The sequence below is a fragment of the Rhinoderma darwinii genome, chromosome 1 (assembly GCF_050947455.1).
Source record: "Rhinoderma darwinii isolate aRhiDar2 chromosome 1, aRhiDar2.hap1, whole genome shotgun sequence".
In the NCBI taxonomy this organism is placed as follows: Eukaryota; Metazoa; Chordata; class Amphibia; order Anura; family Rhinodermatidae; genus Rhinoderma; species Rhinoderma darwinii.
In genome coordinates this window covers 62,266,603-62,285,475 of record NC_134687.1, presented here as the reverse complement: position 1 = coordinate 62,285,475, position 18,873 = coordinate 62,266,603, and the positions used below count along the sequence as shown (strand labels likewise).

Here is an 18,873-nt window from a genome sequence, read left to right as displayed (position 1 = left end):
TTATACTACGGGACAGTTGTCCTGCAGCAAGGCAGGGACTCCTAGCGTCGTACATAAGTATGATGCTAGGAGCCCGGCTCCTTGCACTGTGTTCGGTCCGGGACTTGCGGCCGAAATACGTCCGTCAATTACGGACGTAATTAGTGTGTGTGCACATACCCTAAACGTTTTGATTTGCAATTACAGCTGAACCAGTTGCAAGTTATTGTTAAAAAGTGTAATAAATTTTGACTTGCAGTCTGAGCAATGGTTTATTTAACGGTAATGTGCTGCGCCTTATAATCCAGTGCGCCTTATATATGAAACATGATTGCTTATAAGGCGCTCATAGAAAGTGCGCCTTATAATCCGGTGCGCCTTATAGTCCGGAAAATACGGAAAGGCCTTTCTAAAACCGTGATTTCACTTGTTAGGCCAATATAAAATAGTCTGAAATTTACCACTGAAGAGAAACAAGGAATGAGTAGTAAACACCTACAAAAATTATGATCTTCGACGACTAGGAGATTAAAAAAAAAAAAAAAGTCTGAATTTCTTCCTGAGACATGAAATCCCCCTAATCTGAAGTTTGTTGGGGTTTTTTTTTCCCCCAAAAAGGAGGCATGTGCAATGGACAAGGAAGAACGAGGCCTGAACATCTCTGGGAAAACCACAGTTCTGTGCGGTATCTGAAACGTTCTTATGGATCATGGTTTATTGGAATAGGGATATCTGGAGACTCCGGAATCTGTCTTTTCAGTTCATCAATTGTGTTTAGCAAGGCCGATCTCTCCAGCTCTAAAGTACGGACAGACTGCTTTAGTTTGACTTCATTGGTCTGTAAATTATCTATTGTTGACTCTAGAATTTGGATTCTGCCCTTTGAAACCTAAAGAGGAAAAAAGAAAATAGAGAAAGCAAAAAATTAAAAACGGCATGGTCCATTTTATGTTCTAAGAGGCAAAGTTCCACCTATATCCAAATTATATTACAGGCCAAGCACACCCTTTAATCAGCTTGCCTCAATGCTTCTGAAATAAAAATATAAAAATCAACTTTGCAAATAATCTTTTAAAAATATCCTCTACCAGGATAACCTGGATGGTATCGGAAGTCCGAAACAGGGCGGGCTATTCTCGAATAGAAGTAACTACAAGTATTTGCGCTTTCATTTCTCTAAAGAAGTGTTCCCCACTAGAGAATGTTTTCGGGATGCACTACATGTTGTGTATGCAGGATCAGACTGCACAAGGTTTGTTACCATGGAGACTATTTGCAAAATTGCTTCATTTTGTATTTTATTGCATTGGGGGCAATAAAAGAAAATGGTGGGGAAAAAAAGCAAATGTGGACATATCCTTTAATGTTGATGGATCGAATACTGTAGGTGTGGGGGGATGGGACAGGTTGGGACTACCAGACAAGCTTGAGTAAATATTGATCATAGATTTAACAATTTTGATTTGGACTAAAACAATCCAAGAGACAAATGGTTAGCAACGCTTAAAAACGAACATTTGTAAAAGATGTACACATATTTATTTATTTACAACTTACCTCCGCTGCCGTTTACAAAAAAAAAAAAAATAGAAAGACTGACAGGAGGGCGTTTTTTTTGCAAGAGGAGTTGTAGTTTTTAAATGGCACCATTTAATGTACTGGGAAACTTTTAAAAATAGTTTTGTAGTGTGGAATGGAGGAAAGAAAAACAAAAACAGCAATTCCTACAATTTCTGGCGATTTCTATTTTACAATGTTCGACAAGTGGTAAAAATGACATGTGTTTAATTTGCGGGTTAATGAAATTTTTTTTTTTTTAGTCCCACTAGAGGACTTGAACAGGCGATCATTAGATTACTGGTACTATACACCGTGTATGGTACCTTTAATGCTCTCAATATGGCAGAACTGGGGACCTTCATTAAGGACATGACAACCATCAGCCCCCATGATTGCGTCACGGGGGACCCCTCTAGCGGCTTAATGTTGCGGGCTCTATTGACCGCGGCATCTAAGTAAACACTCGTAAAAGTCCCGCTCCACACTTCCCCTTACGGCTTCCGCTGTACATATACGGCAGATGTTAGGAAGGGGTTAAATCAATGACTAGTACAAGTATCACTAGTGTCAAGAACAATGTGACTCACAGTGCATAATCATGACAACTACAAATTCCGTTAATGATGGATTTTAATTAATGGTTACTGGTTAAAACCCGATTTACAGATGGAGCAGAGCTAAATATGCCATATAACGGTTATTTGTGTACGGTTTCAAAACACACATATTTAAAAAAGGGTTGTCTCACCAGGACAACCCCTTCTTGTAAAATAGCGGGCACGATGACCAGTTATTATTGCTGTGAGTAGTTACAGCCAGCTAATACTACAAATGAATGGCCGTCCATGTTGTATGCGGACAGGCCTTGCCTGCCAGAGCGGCAGCCACTGATCCATACGAAAATAGGTTGAATTAGTGGGACAACCCCTTTATGAGAACTCTGGGGGTTTACACGTACTCTTCTGGATATAGAAAAAGTATACTCAGCACATTGCCATATCACAAAGTACCAAATGACAAACCCAGCCCGGGTTCTGTTTCAAACTCTCCTCTGCAGTATTATATATATATATATATATATATATATATATATATATATATATATATATATATATATATATATATATATATATATATATTTGTTTTCCAGTGACAGGTTTTATTATTTGGAAATAAGCCTTAACCCCTTAAAGACCAGGCTAATTTGAGTTTTACATTTTAATTCCCCCCCCACCCGCCTTCCAAAAGCCATATTTCTTCGTCGACCTAGCCGTAGGAGGTCTTGTTTTTTGCGGGACAAGTTATAGATTTTTATGCCACCATTTATTGTACCGCATAATGCACTCTGAATCTGAAGAAAAATTACATTTGTGGGGTGAATTGGCCAAAAAACAGCGATTACACAATTTTTTTGGGGGGCGGGTTTGTTTTTACGGCATCCATCAGGCGGTAAAAACGATGTAGTCCCCTTATTCTACAGGTTGATACGATTACGGCAATACCAAATTGATGTGTTTTGTTTTAAGTTTTACCACTTTTAAAAAAATACAACTATTTGCTAAAAAAAAAATAACAAATATTCGCCATATTCTGAGAGCCATAATTTTATTTTTCCATCAATTTAGAGGTGTGCTTAAACTTTGCGGGGCGAGCTGTAGTTTCCACCGATACCATTTTGGGGTACATGCGACTTTTTATAAAAAAAAATTTGGAGAGCGGAGGTGATCAAAAAACAGCAATTTGCATGTTGTAATATATATATATATATTTTTTTTGTTTTTATGCGTCGTTCACCGAGCGGGTTTAATAACAATATATTGTGATTTTACGGACACGGCGATACCAGTTGTGTTAACTTTTATTTTTGGGAAAAGGGGGGTTTTTTGAACTTGTAATATTTTTTGGGGAACATTATAAAAATCTTTAACGTTCTTACTTTTTTATTAGTCCCCCTAGGGAACTTGAAGCAGCGATCATAAGATCGCTTGCATGATATACTGCAATACTAATGTATTGCAGAATATCGTGATTCTTGACAGTCTCCTTTGAAACCCTGCCGGAGGCAGGGCTTCAAAGGAGTACAAAGATGGCAGACCTGGCAGACTTTAATAGGCGCCCAGGCTGCCATAACAACCACCGTAAACGGCCGATCGTGCAGTGGGGGGCACGATGGCGTGTTTGAGGGGGCATCCCCCTGATTCTAACAATTTAAACGCTGTGGTCGCGATTGACCGCGGCATTTAAGGTGTTAAACGGGCGGAATCAAAGTGAACTTTGACTCTACCCATTGCAGTGAGGCGTCGGCTGTGTAACAGCAGTCACCCGCTGTGTATGGAACCAGCTCAGCCGTGAGCCCGCTCCATACTTCCCCTTAACGGCTGGTGCGTACCAGTACATGACATGTCGTTAAGGGGTTAAAATTATTAGTGAACATTTTCCTCCTAAAAATAATCTCATAAAGAGAAAACATTCATACCGTAAATTCCACAATGAGACAAAACATAAGTGGACACGTACTCGAGTACAACAAAGAAAAAAGACAAACACTGATTCAGCAGAAAAAGTGGAGAAATGTAACTAACTGTAACTTGGATCGTTCTGTGTGTACATACCTGTAACTCCTCCAGTAGGTCAAAGTTTTGTTTGCGCAAGGTGTTATTTGTCTTCTCTAACTTATTTATTCTCTGGTTGTCACTGAGAGGAGAGGAATCGATCAGCTCATCTTGCAGTACGTGATATTCCACCTCATAATCCTGCAATTGTTTTGATATGTCCATTTCGAAAACCTAGAGTGGGGGGAATATAGGATACGTACTATTATATATCTCAGAACACGACCAATAAAAATACAAAAAAAAAATTGCACAGTAAAGTCCATAGTACCATCACAGGTTCAGGACTTCCCAAAAGACCCAATAATAAAGCAACCCAACCAATACATTTGTATTGAAAGCATTGCATCTATGACCATGGTTCATCTGTTGCCTTAGAAAAAATATGGCTGTCCTGGTGCCTGTTCTCTGTGGCTCATAAATGGTCCTCACACTTCGGAGACTATTTTTAATCTCTCGACAGCAAGTACAGAGTTATGTAGGTTTCAGTTCAGACGGAATTCAGTAATGGAGCTCTGGTTCAGGGTCCCCCCTATATACAATTATCTGACATTCAAATTGCATGAATTGAAAGACCTCCTTTAGGCTAGGATCACATGCACGCAGATTTTGGCTCCGTTTTTGAGATGCATCAGTATTTTCTTTATACCTTTCCTTGCATTTGGATCCATTTCTGGCTTTGGCTCAAAAAAACTACATCAAGATGGCGTGTGTGGATCTAGCCCTAAAGATAAATGCTATTTGAGTTTTAGGGCGCAGAGACCCTACAGCACCTCCATAATTCCTACTCTTTTTTACAGGTTTTTGTTTTTTAAATTGGTGGCATGCTCCATCAGATGTTAAATGATGGAATTACATATTCTCAAGAAACAACATTGCTTCGAGAGGTGAATTTTCTTCAGAATGTGGCAATGTACAGAGGCAACCTAAGGGGGCACATGGAGCGCTTATGGCTCTGTACAGGCTACGTTTACATGGCTTTGCCTGGTGCATGAGCCCTAACAGGAATAAAGGAGTCTTTAAAAAGGACAACCCCCTCCATGTCATAGGGTATACAGGTCCTTCTCAATGAATTAGAATCTCATCAAAAAGTTAATTTATTTCAGTAATTCAATTCAAAAAGTGAAACTCATGTTATATAGATTCCAGCATTTATTTTCTTTTAATGTTGATGATTATGGTAACAGTTAATGAAAACCCAAAATTTAGTGTCTCAGAAAATTAGAATATTAAATAAGCACAAATCTCAAAAATTATTTTTAATACCGAAATGTTGGCCTACTGAAAAGTATGTATAGTATATGCCCTCAATACTAGGTCGGGGCTCCTTTTGCATGAATTACTGCATCAATGCGGCGTGGCATGGAGGCGATCAGCCTGTGGCACTGCTGAGGTGTTATGGAAGCCCAGGCTGCTTGGATAGCGGCCTTCAGCTCATCTGCATTGTTGGGTCTGGTGTCTCTCCTTCCTCTTGACAATACCCCATAGATTCTCTATGGGGTTTAGGTCAGGCGAGTTTGCTGGACAATCAAGCACAGTGATACTGTGGTTATTAAACCAGGTATTGGTACTTTTGGCAGTCTGGACAGGTGCCAAGTCATGCTGGAAAATGAAAATCAGCATCTCCATAAAGCTTTTCAGCAGAGGGAAGCATGTAGTGCTGTGAAATTTCCTGGTAGACGGCTGCGTTGACTCTGGACTTGAAATAACACAGTGGACCAAACACCGGCAGATGACATTGCTCCCCAAACCATCACTGACTGGAAACTTCACACTGGACCGCAAGCCACTTGGATTGAGTGTCTCTCCACTCTTCCTCCAGACTCTGGGACCTCGATTTCCAAATAAAATGCTAAATTTACTTTCATCTGAAAAGAGGACTTTGGACCACTTAACCCCAGACCAGTCCTTTTAAAGGCTTAGGAAACTTTGTAGGTGTTTTGTATTGATTCGCTGATTAGAGTGTGTGACACCATGAGTCTACAATCTTCAACTTTTACCCAATATTCTAATTTTCTGAGATACTAAATTTTGGGTTTTCATTAACGGTTAGCCATAATCATCAACATTAAAAGAAAAAAATGCTGGAAATTGATCATTTTGTGTGTAATGAATCTATAGACTATACGAGTTTCACTTTTTGAATTTAATTACTGAAATAAAATTAACTTTTTCTTATTCTAATTCATTGAGAAGGACTAGTATATACTGTAGGTCCTCTCACTGGAGAAGTGGTGTTCAACAATGAGGTTTCCATGATTAACAAACGGTCACTACTTTGTTAGCCAGAAAACGCACCAGCGCTCCATTGTGAAGTTCCTGCTAAACAACTCCGCTTCCTGTATCCCCCGTTAGTGTGAGAGGTGTATACTGAGATTTAAGGGACTGCATAATCAGAGAATTACCAAGCTTTGTTAAACAGAATTTAAAAAAAAGTTAGCTTTTTGTCCCGCTTCATTTCCATGTTACTATCACTATAAAAATTAAAATCCACAAATATTGCAGTTTGCACTCTGGCTATTAGGCCTCGCAATATGCGAAAACTTCCTATTTTGTAGAGCAGGGGTCAGAAACCTTCGGCACTTCAGGTGTTGTGAAATTACAACTCCCAGCATTAACGGATAGCCAAATTATTTATTATTCCAGCCGAAGGCTGTCATGGCATGCTGGAAATTGTAGTTTCACAACAGTGAAAGTTTGTGAACTCTCCAGAATTTTCTATATTTCTGCATAAATTTGACCTAAAACTCAAGTCCTAAAAGTAGATAGTAGAACCAAATCAAACACAGGATTAAAAAATATTAGACTTGGTAATTTATTTATTGAGGAAAATTATCCAATATCACATATCTGAGTGGTAAAAGTATGTGAACCTTTGCATTCAATATCCGGTGTGACCCCCTTGGGCAGCAATAACAGCATTTAAACATTTCCGGTAATTGTTGATTAGTCCTGCACATCAGCTTAGAGGAATTTTAGCCCATTCCTCCATACAAAACAGCTTCAACCCTGTTATGTTGGTCCTTCCACAACATTTCTATAGGATTAAGGTCAGAACTTTGACTTTGCCATTTCAAAACGTTATTCTACCAAAGAATGGTTAAAGAAGAATGATTTGTGTGCTTAGGGTCATTGTCTTGGTGCATGACCCACATTCTCTTGAGATTCAGCTCACGGACAGATGTCCTTAATAATTCCAACAAATTCTAAAAGGAAAATGTCAGAATTCGTTGTTCCATCTATGATGGCAAGCCATCCTTGCCTAGATGCAGCAAAACAGGCCCAAACCATTACAACACCACCACAGATGGTATGAGTTTTTTCCAACATCGACAAAACATTGTGCCAATACGCTTCTGGCTTGTCCATGTGATCTTTAGCAATCTGCAGCCGGGCAGCAATGTTCTTTTTGGAGAGCAGAGGCTTTTTCCCTGCAAACCTGCCATGCACACCATTGTTGTTCGATGGTGGACTCGTGATGGTGGACTCGTGATGGTGGACTCGTGATGGTTAGCGAATGTGATAAAGGCATTTAGTTGCTTAGAGGATACCTTGGGCTCCTTTAAGACCTCGCAGACTATTGTACGCCCTGCTCTTGGCGTGATCTTTGTTGGTCGACCACTCCTGGGAGGGTAATAATGGTTTTGAACTTCCTCCATTTGTACACAATCTGTCTGACTCTGAATTGGTAGAGTTCAAACTCTTTAGACATGGTTTTATAACCTTTTCCAGCCTGAGGAGCATCAACAACTCTTCTTCTGAGGTCCTCAGAAACTTCCTTTTTTTGGGTCATTAGACACTTCCACAAACATGTGTTGTGTAGATCAGACTTTGATAGATCCCTGTTCTTTAAATAGAGGTTTCCCCCTCACACCTGATTGTCACCCCATTGATTGAAAATACCTGACTAATTTCACCTTCAAATTATCTGCTAATCCTAAAGCTTCACATACTTTTGCCACTCAGATATGTGATATTGGATCATTTTCCTCAATAAATAAATCACCAAGTCTATTATTTTTTACTGATTTGATTCTCCATCTACTTTTAGGACTTGTATAAAATCTGATGTAGTTTTAGGTCAAATTTATGCAGAAATATAGAAAATTCTGAAGCGATCAAAAACCTTCAAGCACCACTGTAGAAAAACAAGATTATGTTTTAGTGTCTGTTTTTTAAAATTATATATATATATATATATATATATATATATATATACATATACATATACATACATACATATACACATATACACACACACACACACCTACAAAAAAACACAGACACACACACACACACATTAGTTACAAATGCACATTTGTGAATAGTCTCAAACAATCTGAATAGAAGAACATGTCTCCTGCATTACCTGGTTTATGGTCTTCTCCATTTGCACCAGACCCAGGTTTGGCAGGGTGTTCTTTATGAATTCCACAATAGACTCAAGATTTTCTTGTTGCAAAATTAAGGGCTTATGACTGCCCAACAAACTCAAAGCCACTTTAAAGATAACTTCTGATCCCTGAAGATAAATCATATCTACAAAAAAAAAGTCAAAGATAGAATACATTTTATGAGAAGCCTCAAGTCATACCATCCAAGCCAAACTTAAAACAAGTGTCTAAGGCTTCGTTCACATGTACGTCGGGGTTCCGTTCATGGGTTCAGTCAGACCTTTCCGTCAGAGGAACCCATGAACAGAAACCAAATGGAAACCATTAACTTTCCGTTTGCATTACCATTTATTCTAATGGTAATGCTTGCGTTGCTAATGGTTTCCATTTATCTGTTCTGTAAGGTTCCCATTTTTTTGGGACAGAATCAATAGCGTAGTCGACAGAAAGGTCTGACGGAACCCCGACGCATATGTGAATAAAGTCTAAGGGCATGTTCACATCAGCGTTAGCTTTCCGTTCCGGGGTTCCGTCTGAGGTTTCTGTCGTGTGAACCCCGCAATGGAAAGTGAAACCACAGCTTCCGTTTCAGTCACCATTGATATCAATGGTGACGGAAACCTCTCTAATGGTTTCCGTTCGTCACCATTCCGGCAGGTTTCCCGCAGTCGACTCAGCTATTGATTCAGTCGTAAAACCGGAAGCCTGCCGGAATGGTGACGAACGTAAACCATTAGCCATGTTTCCGTCACCATTGATATCAATGGTGAATGAAACGGAAGCTGTGGTTTCACTTTCCATTGCGGGGTTCACCCGACGGAACCCCGGAATGGAAATCGAACACTGATGTGAACAGGCCCTTATTCATAATCCGGACTTGCCTTGTGGCTGAGGAATAGTCAGACGGAGCCATTTAAGAGGATCTGTCAGAGGGCAGCATAAAGAAGTGACTGACACGCGGATTTCAGCATCCTGTCACTTATTAGTTAATGTTCCATAAGTTAAGAATATTTAGAACGTATAATTGCGGCCCACGGCCAGCACCCCAAGTATAAGTCCAAGTATATTCACGATACCCCCCGCTCTCCAGCCGCTAATGGACACATTTTTCCTATGACCGTGCATAGGTCATCTAAGAGATGGACTGTAAAAAATAGATCAGTGAATAAACGGATGAACCAGCATGGATTCATGAAAAACAGCCTAACCAGCATGCGTCGGTTTCTATGAGGTGGTAAGTGCAAATCTGAAAGTTGGTCATGCAACGGATGTGTGGTACAGTATTAAATGCTTTTGCTAAATCTAGATCTACCACAACAGCCTTATTCTGAAGCTAGAGAGGCAGGGACTGGGGGGACCAGGTATGAATGTGGGTAAAGAATTAAGGGACAGAAAACAGTCGTCGTAACCAGTAAACACTCAAAATAGGCTGAAGTTCGCAGTGGGGTATTGCAAGGATCTGTGTAAAGGCCCAATTACATGTGCCCATGATTGGGCAAACAAGCATTCAAATAAATGCTCCTTTAAAACGTGATCAGCCGATGAACGGTCATCGGCTGATCTGCTCTTTTATGCAGTATTAAAAATCATTGTCGGCAGCACATCTTCCTGTGTAATGAGAGATGCTCTGCCGACAGGATGAAAATGTATGGGGACGAGCGATCGGAGTAACAAGCACTAGACCCTTTACATAAGCAATTATTGCTCCATGTGAAAGGCTTAAATTTCTCGTTGATCGGCGCTCATTTACACGGCCCACGTCGGGCCGTGTAATTATGCCCAATTCTTTTTAGTCTCTTTATTAATGACCTTTTATAATGGGATTGATAGTAAGGTGTCGATTTTTGCTCACTATACAAAACTGTCAAATACTTAAAACTTGATTATAAAATATTACAGAAAACCGGCAGCATGAGCAAAAATATGGCAGATTAATTTTAATGTTGCTGATAAAAAAGTTAAGTAATGCACCTAGGCCGCAAGAATAGCATTAATGCATATATATTAAATGGAATTTAACTTGGGATAATAGAAGAGGACCTGGTTATTCTGGTTACTAGCAAGCCAAGCAGCAGCACTCAATGTCAAGCAGCAGCTGCAAAAAGAAAATTAGATTTTAGGGTGCATAAAGAGATACAAACTCAGAACTCAAATGTAAAATTACCCCTCTATTCAAGAGGTGGCCTTATGGGGAATATTATTCAGGATTCAGTTTTGGGCTTCAGATTGCAATAAGTATATAGGCGAGCTGGAGAGGGTACTAAGGCGAGCGACTAGATTATTAAATGAGATGGGAGGTGTCTCTTACAATAAAGACCTAGAAAAATTGAGCTTGTTAAGCTTACAAAAAACAAAAACCAAAAAGACACCTTCAAGGTGATCTTATCAACATGTATATGTGTGGTCAATACAAAGAACTCACATAATCTGTTCTTACTAAAACGACCAGGGGAGATTCATTGCTTGTGGAAGAAAGGTGTTTCAGACATCAATATAGGAAAGAGTTCTTTACAGTTAGAGAAGTCAAACTATGGAATTCCCTACTCAAAGAGGTAATAGTAGCAGATATTATGTCAGGATTAAAAAAAATAAATAAATAAATAAAAGGGTAGATTTAATTATAACCTTCAATACCATTCGTAAAAAAAAAAAAACAAAAAAAAAAACAAGCAATGAAAGATGTGTAATTGATTGAGAAAGGTTGAACTTGACGGACCCGTGTCTTTTTAGCCTACGCTACTATTATCCCCATTTTCCAGTAGAAGTCAGCTGGCACAGCCAGTAACAGGAGGAGAAGCTCAGAAAAACTGGCCTTACATGTTTTTTTTTTCCTTTATATTCTACGGCAGGCACGGAAAGAGTCAAGAAGCTGCTTATCTGTCAAATGCGACAACATTTTATGTCCTTGCTCTCATAGGGCTAAGCTCTTGAGCACTTTATTTTTTATTCATATGCATTGCTGCAAAGCCTGACTGTGATTTCACTATGTCATATTAATCTGGTTTGAACTTTGATGCTAAATTGTATCCTACTATAAAAAGTTTACGATATCCTAGAAAACGGCATGAATTTCAGAATATATTTTTCTTGACGCGACATCTGGAATAGTACTCATTTCAAAATGTCAAGCGTTCACATTATGAATTTGGCCAGCAGTGAAGTAATGGAATGGTATGGACATGCCTTGGTTTTCAAGCTCAGGACAAAATTTACAAAAGAACCCAAAATTCTAAGTATATTCTCATGGAATAATATCCAAAGGTCTGCAGCCTGATGGGATTTAGTGGACAGGACAAACCAGGTCAAAAAGCCCCGATACATAGTGCAGGGTCACTGGCTGACTTTTCAGTCTGTCACACAGGAGGCACTAATGGCAATTACTCAAACCTTATTCTTCTGGTGAGCAGATCATGGTCTGTAGGCAAGATTCTTTACACTTTACCTTTGTGGGGTCATCTTTTTGGGTGGAAATTATTTGTAAGCTCTGAGGACTGTTCAAAGCTATAGCTGCTTTCTTGTATCTCATTACAGACCGACATGCACTTTCACAATTCGAACATTGTTCATAGCTCAAAAGACACTTTTCTGAATAAGTATTTAGGCGTTCCACTTCCTTTACCTGCAATTTAACCCTCAGCGAGGGAGTGTCTGTTGGCCACTAGAGCCGGTTTAACATACCTGTACGGTCACACAATACAAGTGACATACTTTAAAAAAAGAACATTAGTATTGTACAACTGATCATATAATTACACTACCAATATAGATAATCTACTGATTTCACAACTTTACCATTTGCCCCAATATCTCACTTTCCTGAAGTTATTGCCCAGATCTTCAGACCTCAGGCGCATAGCTGCCCACATTTAAAAACAGAAAAATAAAAAAATAAAAAATTGCCTGGTACCTTAACAGCTGGAAAAAGACACAGGGGGAATTGAATAAGACTGGCGTTTCATACGATATTCTTAAACTAAACAACGTTGGAGTAAGATACGCCTAAATTTATTAAGTGGCGCACACCTATTAATAAATTAGGCGCATCTATGAATGTCAATGCGGCATAAAAATCGAATCTACTCCAGCTATGTGCTAGAGTAGATTTGCGCTATTTATGCAACTTTCAGTAGTAAATTATAGTAAATTTGCTGGGCCGCAGGCGACCCGCCCTTCAGCTAAGCTCTGCCCACTTTTGAAAGCACCACAAATGCACGAGGTGTCTACATTTTTTTTAGCAAATTGTGACTTTTGCGGCATCTGTGACTTTTCTATGGCTCAGAATGTTTAACCTGGGACTTCTAATGTTCTACTAGAAACATAATGGACGGAATTTATTAAACAGCATCTGAGGCCATGTCTGTCAGCTGCAAGCCTCAATGTATTCCTGTGAGAGTCAGTCTCTCAAATTCATATAGTATGCTGCAAAGCTTGCGAAATAAAAAAATAAAAAAAATAAAAAAAGTTGTATAACCCAGGCCTAGCGGACTCAATATTTTGAGGAGCATAATAGTTAAAAAAAAAAAAATTTTATGACCTCATGATCTTAAACAGATTTGTCTATAGATCACTTTTTTTTTTTTTTTTTGTGTAATCCACAGGCGCAACTTTTTTTATACTCGCTAGCCAGATCATGGAGAGGTCTAGACCTTACCATTGGTTGTAGTAATACCCAATATTATAAATGTATCTCTCAAAAGGGTTGTCCGATTTAGACAATCTGTTTGTGTTAGAAGTAATACTCGACGCAGGGTGTACCGCTGCTGGATTTACCAGCAATCAGATATAATCTGTGGGAGAACCTGGCCTGAAAGTGTTCCCAAATTCCCTACAGCGCCTGCAGAGGGGAAATTAAGCATTACATCGTCCTCATTGAAATTAATAGGTTGTCAAAGTAATGCACAGACATGACAAGTTCACTAGAGCAAAATACGTTCTGTGTAGCCACTCTGTTCTGGCTAACAGATAATATTCCTGAGCAGTGGGACCCACTCAGAATTCCCATATAAAAAGGTATTTGAAAATAGTGTTTCATTTATCTCCTGAACCCAGTATAAAACAATGCAACGATGGCCGCTACACATACTTGTGCCGCCGACACCCCTATCTTTTTATCACCAGCACAGAGCAGCACAAGCTCTGCTACATCTTAAAAAGACTGGTCGGCGCTCAGCCTGTGGCTAATCACTTGTGATAATATAAAGTTGCTCAGAGCAACAAGGTTCTTTGCATCCTGTCCATTTGTGAATGTGTTTTTGTTTGCTGTATTGGATTTGACCCAGACCGTTTCTGGACTCTCCCTTAGGATTGCAAGCGGTCTCACGTTGCATGAACTCTGCCAGCCCTGACCTCGGATTTATTACGACCACACTTCTATTGATCAATTGTGGAAATACCACATGCAAGCAGTCAGTGGATCCTATTGGAGGCTCTGGAAATACAACCGGAGGATTCCATGAACATAGACTATACCCTTCTTAGGGACCTTTAAGGTGAAGATTTCAAAATCCCTTCAATTTCACCCTACAGTTTAGCCTTCGCCAAATCTCATAGCGACACATTGTCATGTACAGGAGCATGGACCCAATTATAATGCTACACCAGTCAGTCACTTTTGTCAAGACGGCTTTAACAGTTCTGCCTTGCCAACAACCAGTAGGCACCTGAGTAGGCTCGCCGCACAGTTGGATTAGGACAGTGCATCTTAAAGACCAGTATAATATATATTCCACAAACCGCATGATTGGTCAGAACTTACCGGCTCCTCACCGCTAATATTCAGGTACCAACCTACACACAATCTTCACTCTGCCAATAAACTTCTCTCCACCACACGTATACCTTCCTCCAACTCTCATATCCAGAACTCCTCTCACGTCTTCCTTATTCTATGCCTCATGCCATCTGCCGGTTCCCAAGTCAAGAACCCTTTAAATCCATCTTTTTCAACAAGCTTTGACCTGGCTTAGGTCTCCCTCAATTACTGTTCCAAGACTACTTTCTCCTTCCAAGAAAACAGCTGTTCATTCCCCTCCAACTTCTTGTATCTACCATAATTTCCCCAATAGATTGTAAGCCAGGGATACGATGTATCTGTCTATCTCCGTGTAGTGTATGAGGTGGTCAAGAACGATATTCCTAAGAATTCAAAATACTTCTGTTGGCTGTATTCAATAAGAGTTACATCTATAAACCTTAAAAAAAAAAAAAAAAAGAAGTTTCTTAATATTCAGAATACAGGAAACACAAGGACGGTTGTAATAACCGGCAACAAAATCAACCTCTTTTATGTGTCAGTAAACCTTTCCCAATGCCAAGACTTTCCACACTGCCCTAATATCTTAAACAGTTACTTTAAATGCTTTGCTAACAGATTGCTTACTGAAAAATATTAAAAGGAATAGATATAACCCAAGGCGAATACTTATTAATGGGAACTATGAAAGATACCAGAGCACATCTAAAAAAAAAAAAATATTTATATACAATAATGTGGTAATAATGACGAAGAAAGTTTTTCCTTCATGCTGCAATTCATCAAATTTATAAATGTAAATCAAACAGCAACATTAAAGAGACTCTGTCACCACATTATAAGTGCCCTAGCTCTACATAAGGGGATGGGCGCTGTAATGTAGGTGACAGCAGTGCTTTTTATTTAGAAAAACGATCTATTTTTAACCACGTTAAGAGCGATTTTAGCTTTATGATAATGACTTTCTTAATGCCCAAGTGGGTGTGTTTTTTCTTTAGACCAAGTGGGCGTTGTACAGGGGAGTGTATGACGCTGACCAATCAGTGAAGAGAAGTGTATGACGCTGATTGGTCATTCATTTAGTCAGCACATAGGGACACTGCATTGTTCGATATGTGCTGTCTTATACTGACACATTAACGTTACTGAAGTGTTTAGACTGTGAATAGACATTCCTTCCAGCCAGGACGGGATGTTTATTCACAATCCCGACACTTCATTAATGTTACTGTGTTATTTACAGCAGAGCAAGCGTAATCTCTCGAGATCACGCTGTAAATGACAGGTTACAGGGAGATTACGCTTGCTCTGAAGTAAGTACCATAGAAACGGCTGGAAGGAATGTCTATTCACTGTTTAAACACTTCAGTAATGTTAATGTGTCAGTATAAGACAGCACATAGTGAACAACGCAGTGCCACTATGCGCTGAGTAAATGAATGGAGAGAAGTGCATGACGCTGATTTGTCACTGATTGGTCAGCGTCATACACTCCTCTGTACAACGCCCACTTGGTCTAAAGAAAAAACACGCCCACTTGGGCATTAAGCAAGTCATTAGCATAAAGCTAAAAATCGCTCCTAACGTGGTAAAAATAGATCGTTTTTCTAAATAAAAAGCACTGCTGTCACCTACATTATAGCAGCCATCTCCTTATGTAGGAAATAGGGCACTTATAATATGGTGACAGTGTCTCTTTAAACAAGTGAAGCTATATATTCACCAACCAAACACTTTAAACTACTTCTTAACATTTAATACTACACTTTGCCATTTGTGGTCCAACTAAAACCACCTGATTTAGGAGATTTCCTACATGTATTCAAAAAGGTGGACATGTCTTTTTCCAAGGTCGTAAGCGGTCTTAAAAGCAGAATTCTTTAAAAAGGCGTTGCCTTCAATTGGGTCTCAAAATTGGGACCTGCTTCTATCATTCAAAGTGGAGAGGAGCATCCACCTTGATTTTCAGACCTGGAGGACAGCAGGAGTGGTGACAACTGGAAGTTCCCCAACTGACAATTTATCTTTGGGATCCCAGGAATAAGAGCTCCTGGCTATCAACTTATATTAGGGGGACCTGAAGTTTAAGGCCCCATGCACACGAACGTGCTTTTGCGGCCGCTATTCCCCCGAAAGTCCACGGGAGATTTGCGGTCCCATTCATTTCAATGGGCCCATGCACATGACCGTGGTTTCCACGGTCCGTGCATGGCCCAGGAGCCCGGACCGCAAAAAGAACAGACATGTCTTATTACGGCTATCTTTTGCGGTCCAGGCTCATAGAAAATAATGCACGCAGCCATGTGCATGGCCCGCGATTTGCGGGCGGCTCTCGGGTAAATCTCTGCGGCCAGCCGACCCGAAAATCACGGCCGTGCACATGGCTACAGTCGTGTGCATGAGGCCTAAGACTTGAAAAGTATACTCAACCAGAATAAGGAATATTAGAAAGCAGCAATGCATTGTATAGTGCTAGGGACAAAAAAAAGAGCACATTACATCTATACCATTTCCAACACCTTTGTTTTGACTAATCCATTTAAATCCCTGAAAAGAAATATTTGTTTGTTTTAGGAGTACAGCCAAGGAACGAACAGGCAAAACTTCTCACAACTCAAGCAATCATCCAAAAGAAAAAAAAAAAGTTTTTGTTTTTTTAACTAAATGGGCAGCATGGGTTTTACATCTAAGGCTCAGTTCACACAGCATTTCTTTGGCACAAATTTTGACGTGGAAACTGGGTCAGTTATTGGAGGCTGATTCAGATGCAAATTGCCCCCCCCCCCCCATTGATGTCAATGTGAGGTGAAGGCTTATGGCCACTCCCAGAAAAAAAATGGCATGCTTTTTCTTTGAGTGGTTTCTGCCTCTGACAATGGGCGGCAGAAAAAAAACCTGCGGCGCTTGTTTTCATTATTTTTTTGTGGCGGTATTTGCCCGCTGTTTTTGCATTTGATGCGTTTTTGTGCGGTTTTTACGCTTTGGTGCGGAAATCGCGACTTTTTCATGCTGAGTGTTTTCATGTGATTTTCCTCTGCACCAGGCAAATAGAATTCGCAAGCGGAAACGCGAGATAGATTGACATGCTGCAGATTTTAAAATCTGAACCGCATGTCAATTTACGTGCAGCGTGTACTGGAATCTCAGTCTATTCTGGTACTGTATTACGCTGCAGTTTTGGCGCACGCAGGGTGCAGTCACATGTGGCGTATTTGTATACTGTACAATGTAAACCTATAGGAAAAACACGAGTTGTGGAATATATTTCCTATTGTATGTCCGTAGCATAAAAATAATTTCCGATGTCCAAGGCAAATATGCCACGTGCGACTGCATCCTTGAAGGGGCTTTCTAGGGACACAACTTTTGTACTTATACTCTTTGTCTAAATTAAATAAACTTCCTAATAAAAATTGTGTCAAAAATTGGAACACATTTGTTCCTATTCCCACTACCTCTGGCCGGCAGGAAGTTCTGCTTTTCATTCACGTGTTTTTTTACTTCGACACACGCTTATTCCTCCGTGCCCAAAAAGGGTGACAAGCACTTAGGAATAGCATGAAAGCAAAGTAAACATTGCCGGCATTGAAGCGTAAGCAGACCATGAAGGCGCTGGCATTGAGGAAGCTGTGATCCAATAGGATGCCTCAAACCCGGGACTTCTGACATAGACCTGGGTTTGAGGCATCCTATTGGTCCGCAGCCTCCTCAATGCCAGTGCCGTTCATTCTTTGCTTATGTTTCAATGCCGGCACCATTTTGTTTGTGTCCTTTCAGATAACTCCGTGCTCGTACACTGCCCATAGCAAAAATTTTGCATCCCTGGAAAACCCCTTTGATGGCTGGAATTGTGTTTTTTTGTAACAAAATGTATTGTAAAATACAATATTGTTAAAGAGGGGCCATTCACTTTATGACTGTGTGAAGGGAAACACGGGGGTTAGAGAGTTAAATAGTACACTCTGGCTGCCTGCATCTACCATTAGGAACATACTAATTTATTATCAAGTTTAATGGGAGCTGTATAAGCTGTATGCGGTAAACGCCTCATACTGATGGTTGCAGACAGTCACAATTTTATTCTTAAACACCATGGCTGTGGGAAGGGAAGCAGGAAAGTAGAGTCCATGTATTCAACTCTAGTCAGTAAGTAATGTTGCAGAGAGCTCTAGTTACCTACACATAAAATACATACAAAAGGTTAGTAGAGCCATCTCCTCTCAGTGACAGTCGAAAGTGTATGGTGAAAGCCCGACTATCCTCAGACATCAGATGGGGGAATTATGTATTGGATGTGTTAAATTTCAATATGCTAAATCTTTGTTTCCACAGGAAATAATTACGGTACATAAATCGGGGATATACACCGTAGACGGCGTACCCCTTACGGATCTCTTAAACCAAACACTTCAGAAAATGAGTGGCTTGGCCACCTCAAAACCCATTTCCTTTGCAAGCTCTCTCAATCTGCACCAATCCCCACATTAGGAAGAGATCTCCGCATACCCTAATCTAAGATCTGTGTCAGAGGAGCGGTCACCAGAATCGGTCTGTCAGTGTGCAAAAAGGAAGGCTG

At 40.0% G+C, this 18,873-nt stretch overlaps 1 protein-coding gene across 3 annotated transcripts in view; it reads right to left on the bottom strand.

The window, feature by feature from the left end:
* Window positions 1-384: 384 nt before the first annotated feature.
* Window positions 385-18,873, bottom strand: part of TBC1D1 (TBC1 domain family member 1) — a 149,076-nt gene continuing 130,587 nt past the window's right edge. For all 3 annotated transcript variants that reach the window (XM_075859047.1, XM_075859066.1, XM_075859056.1), the window contains 3 exons: window positions 8,521-8,690; window positions 4,152-4,325; window positions 385-868 (listed from right to left, as the gene is read on the bottom strand). In XM_075859047.1, coding sequence (XP_075715162.1) covers window positions 680-868; window positions 4,152-4,325; window positions 8,521-8,690 — 533 coding nt within the window. In that variant the 3' untranslated portion in view covers window positions 385-679. The remainder of the gene's footprint in view (window positions 869-4,151; window positions 4,326-8,520; window positions 8,691-18,873) is intronic.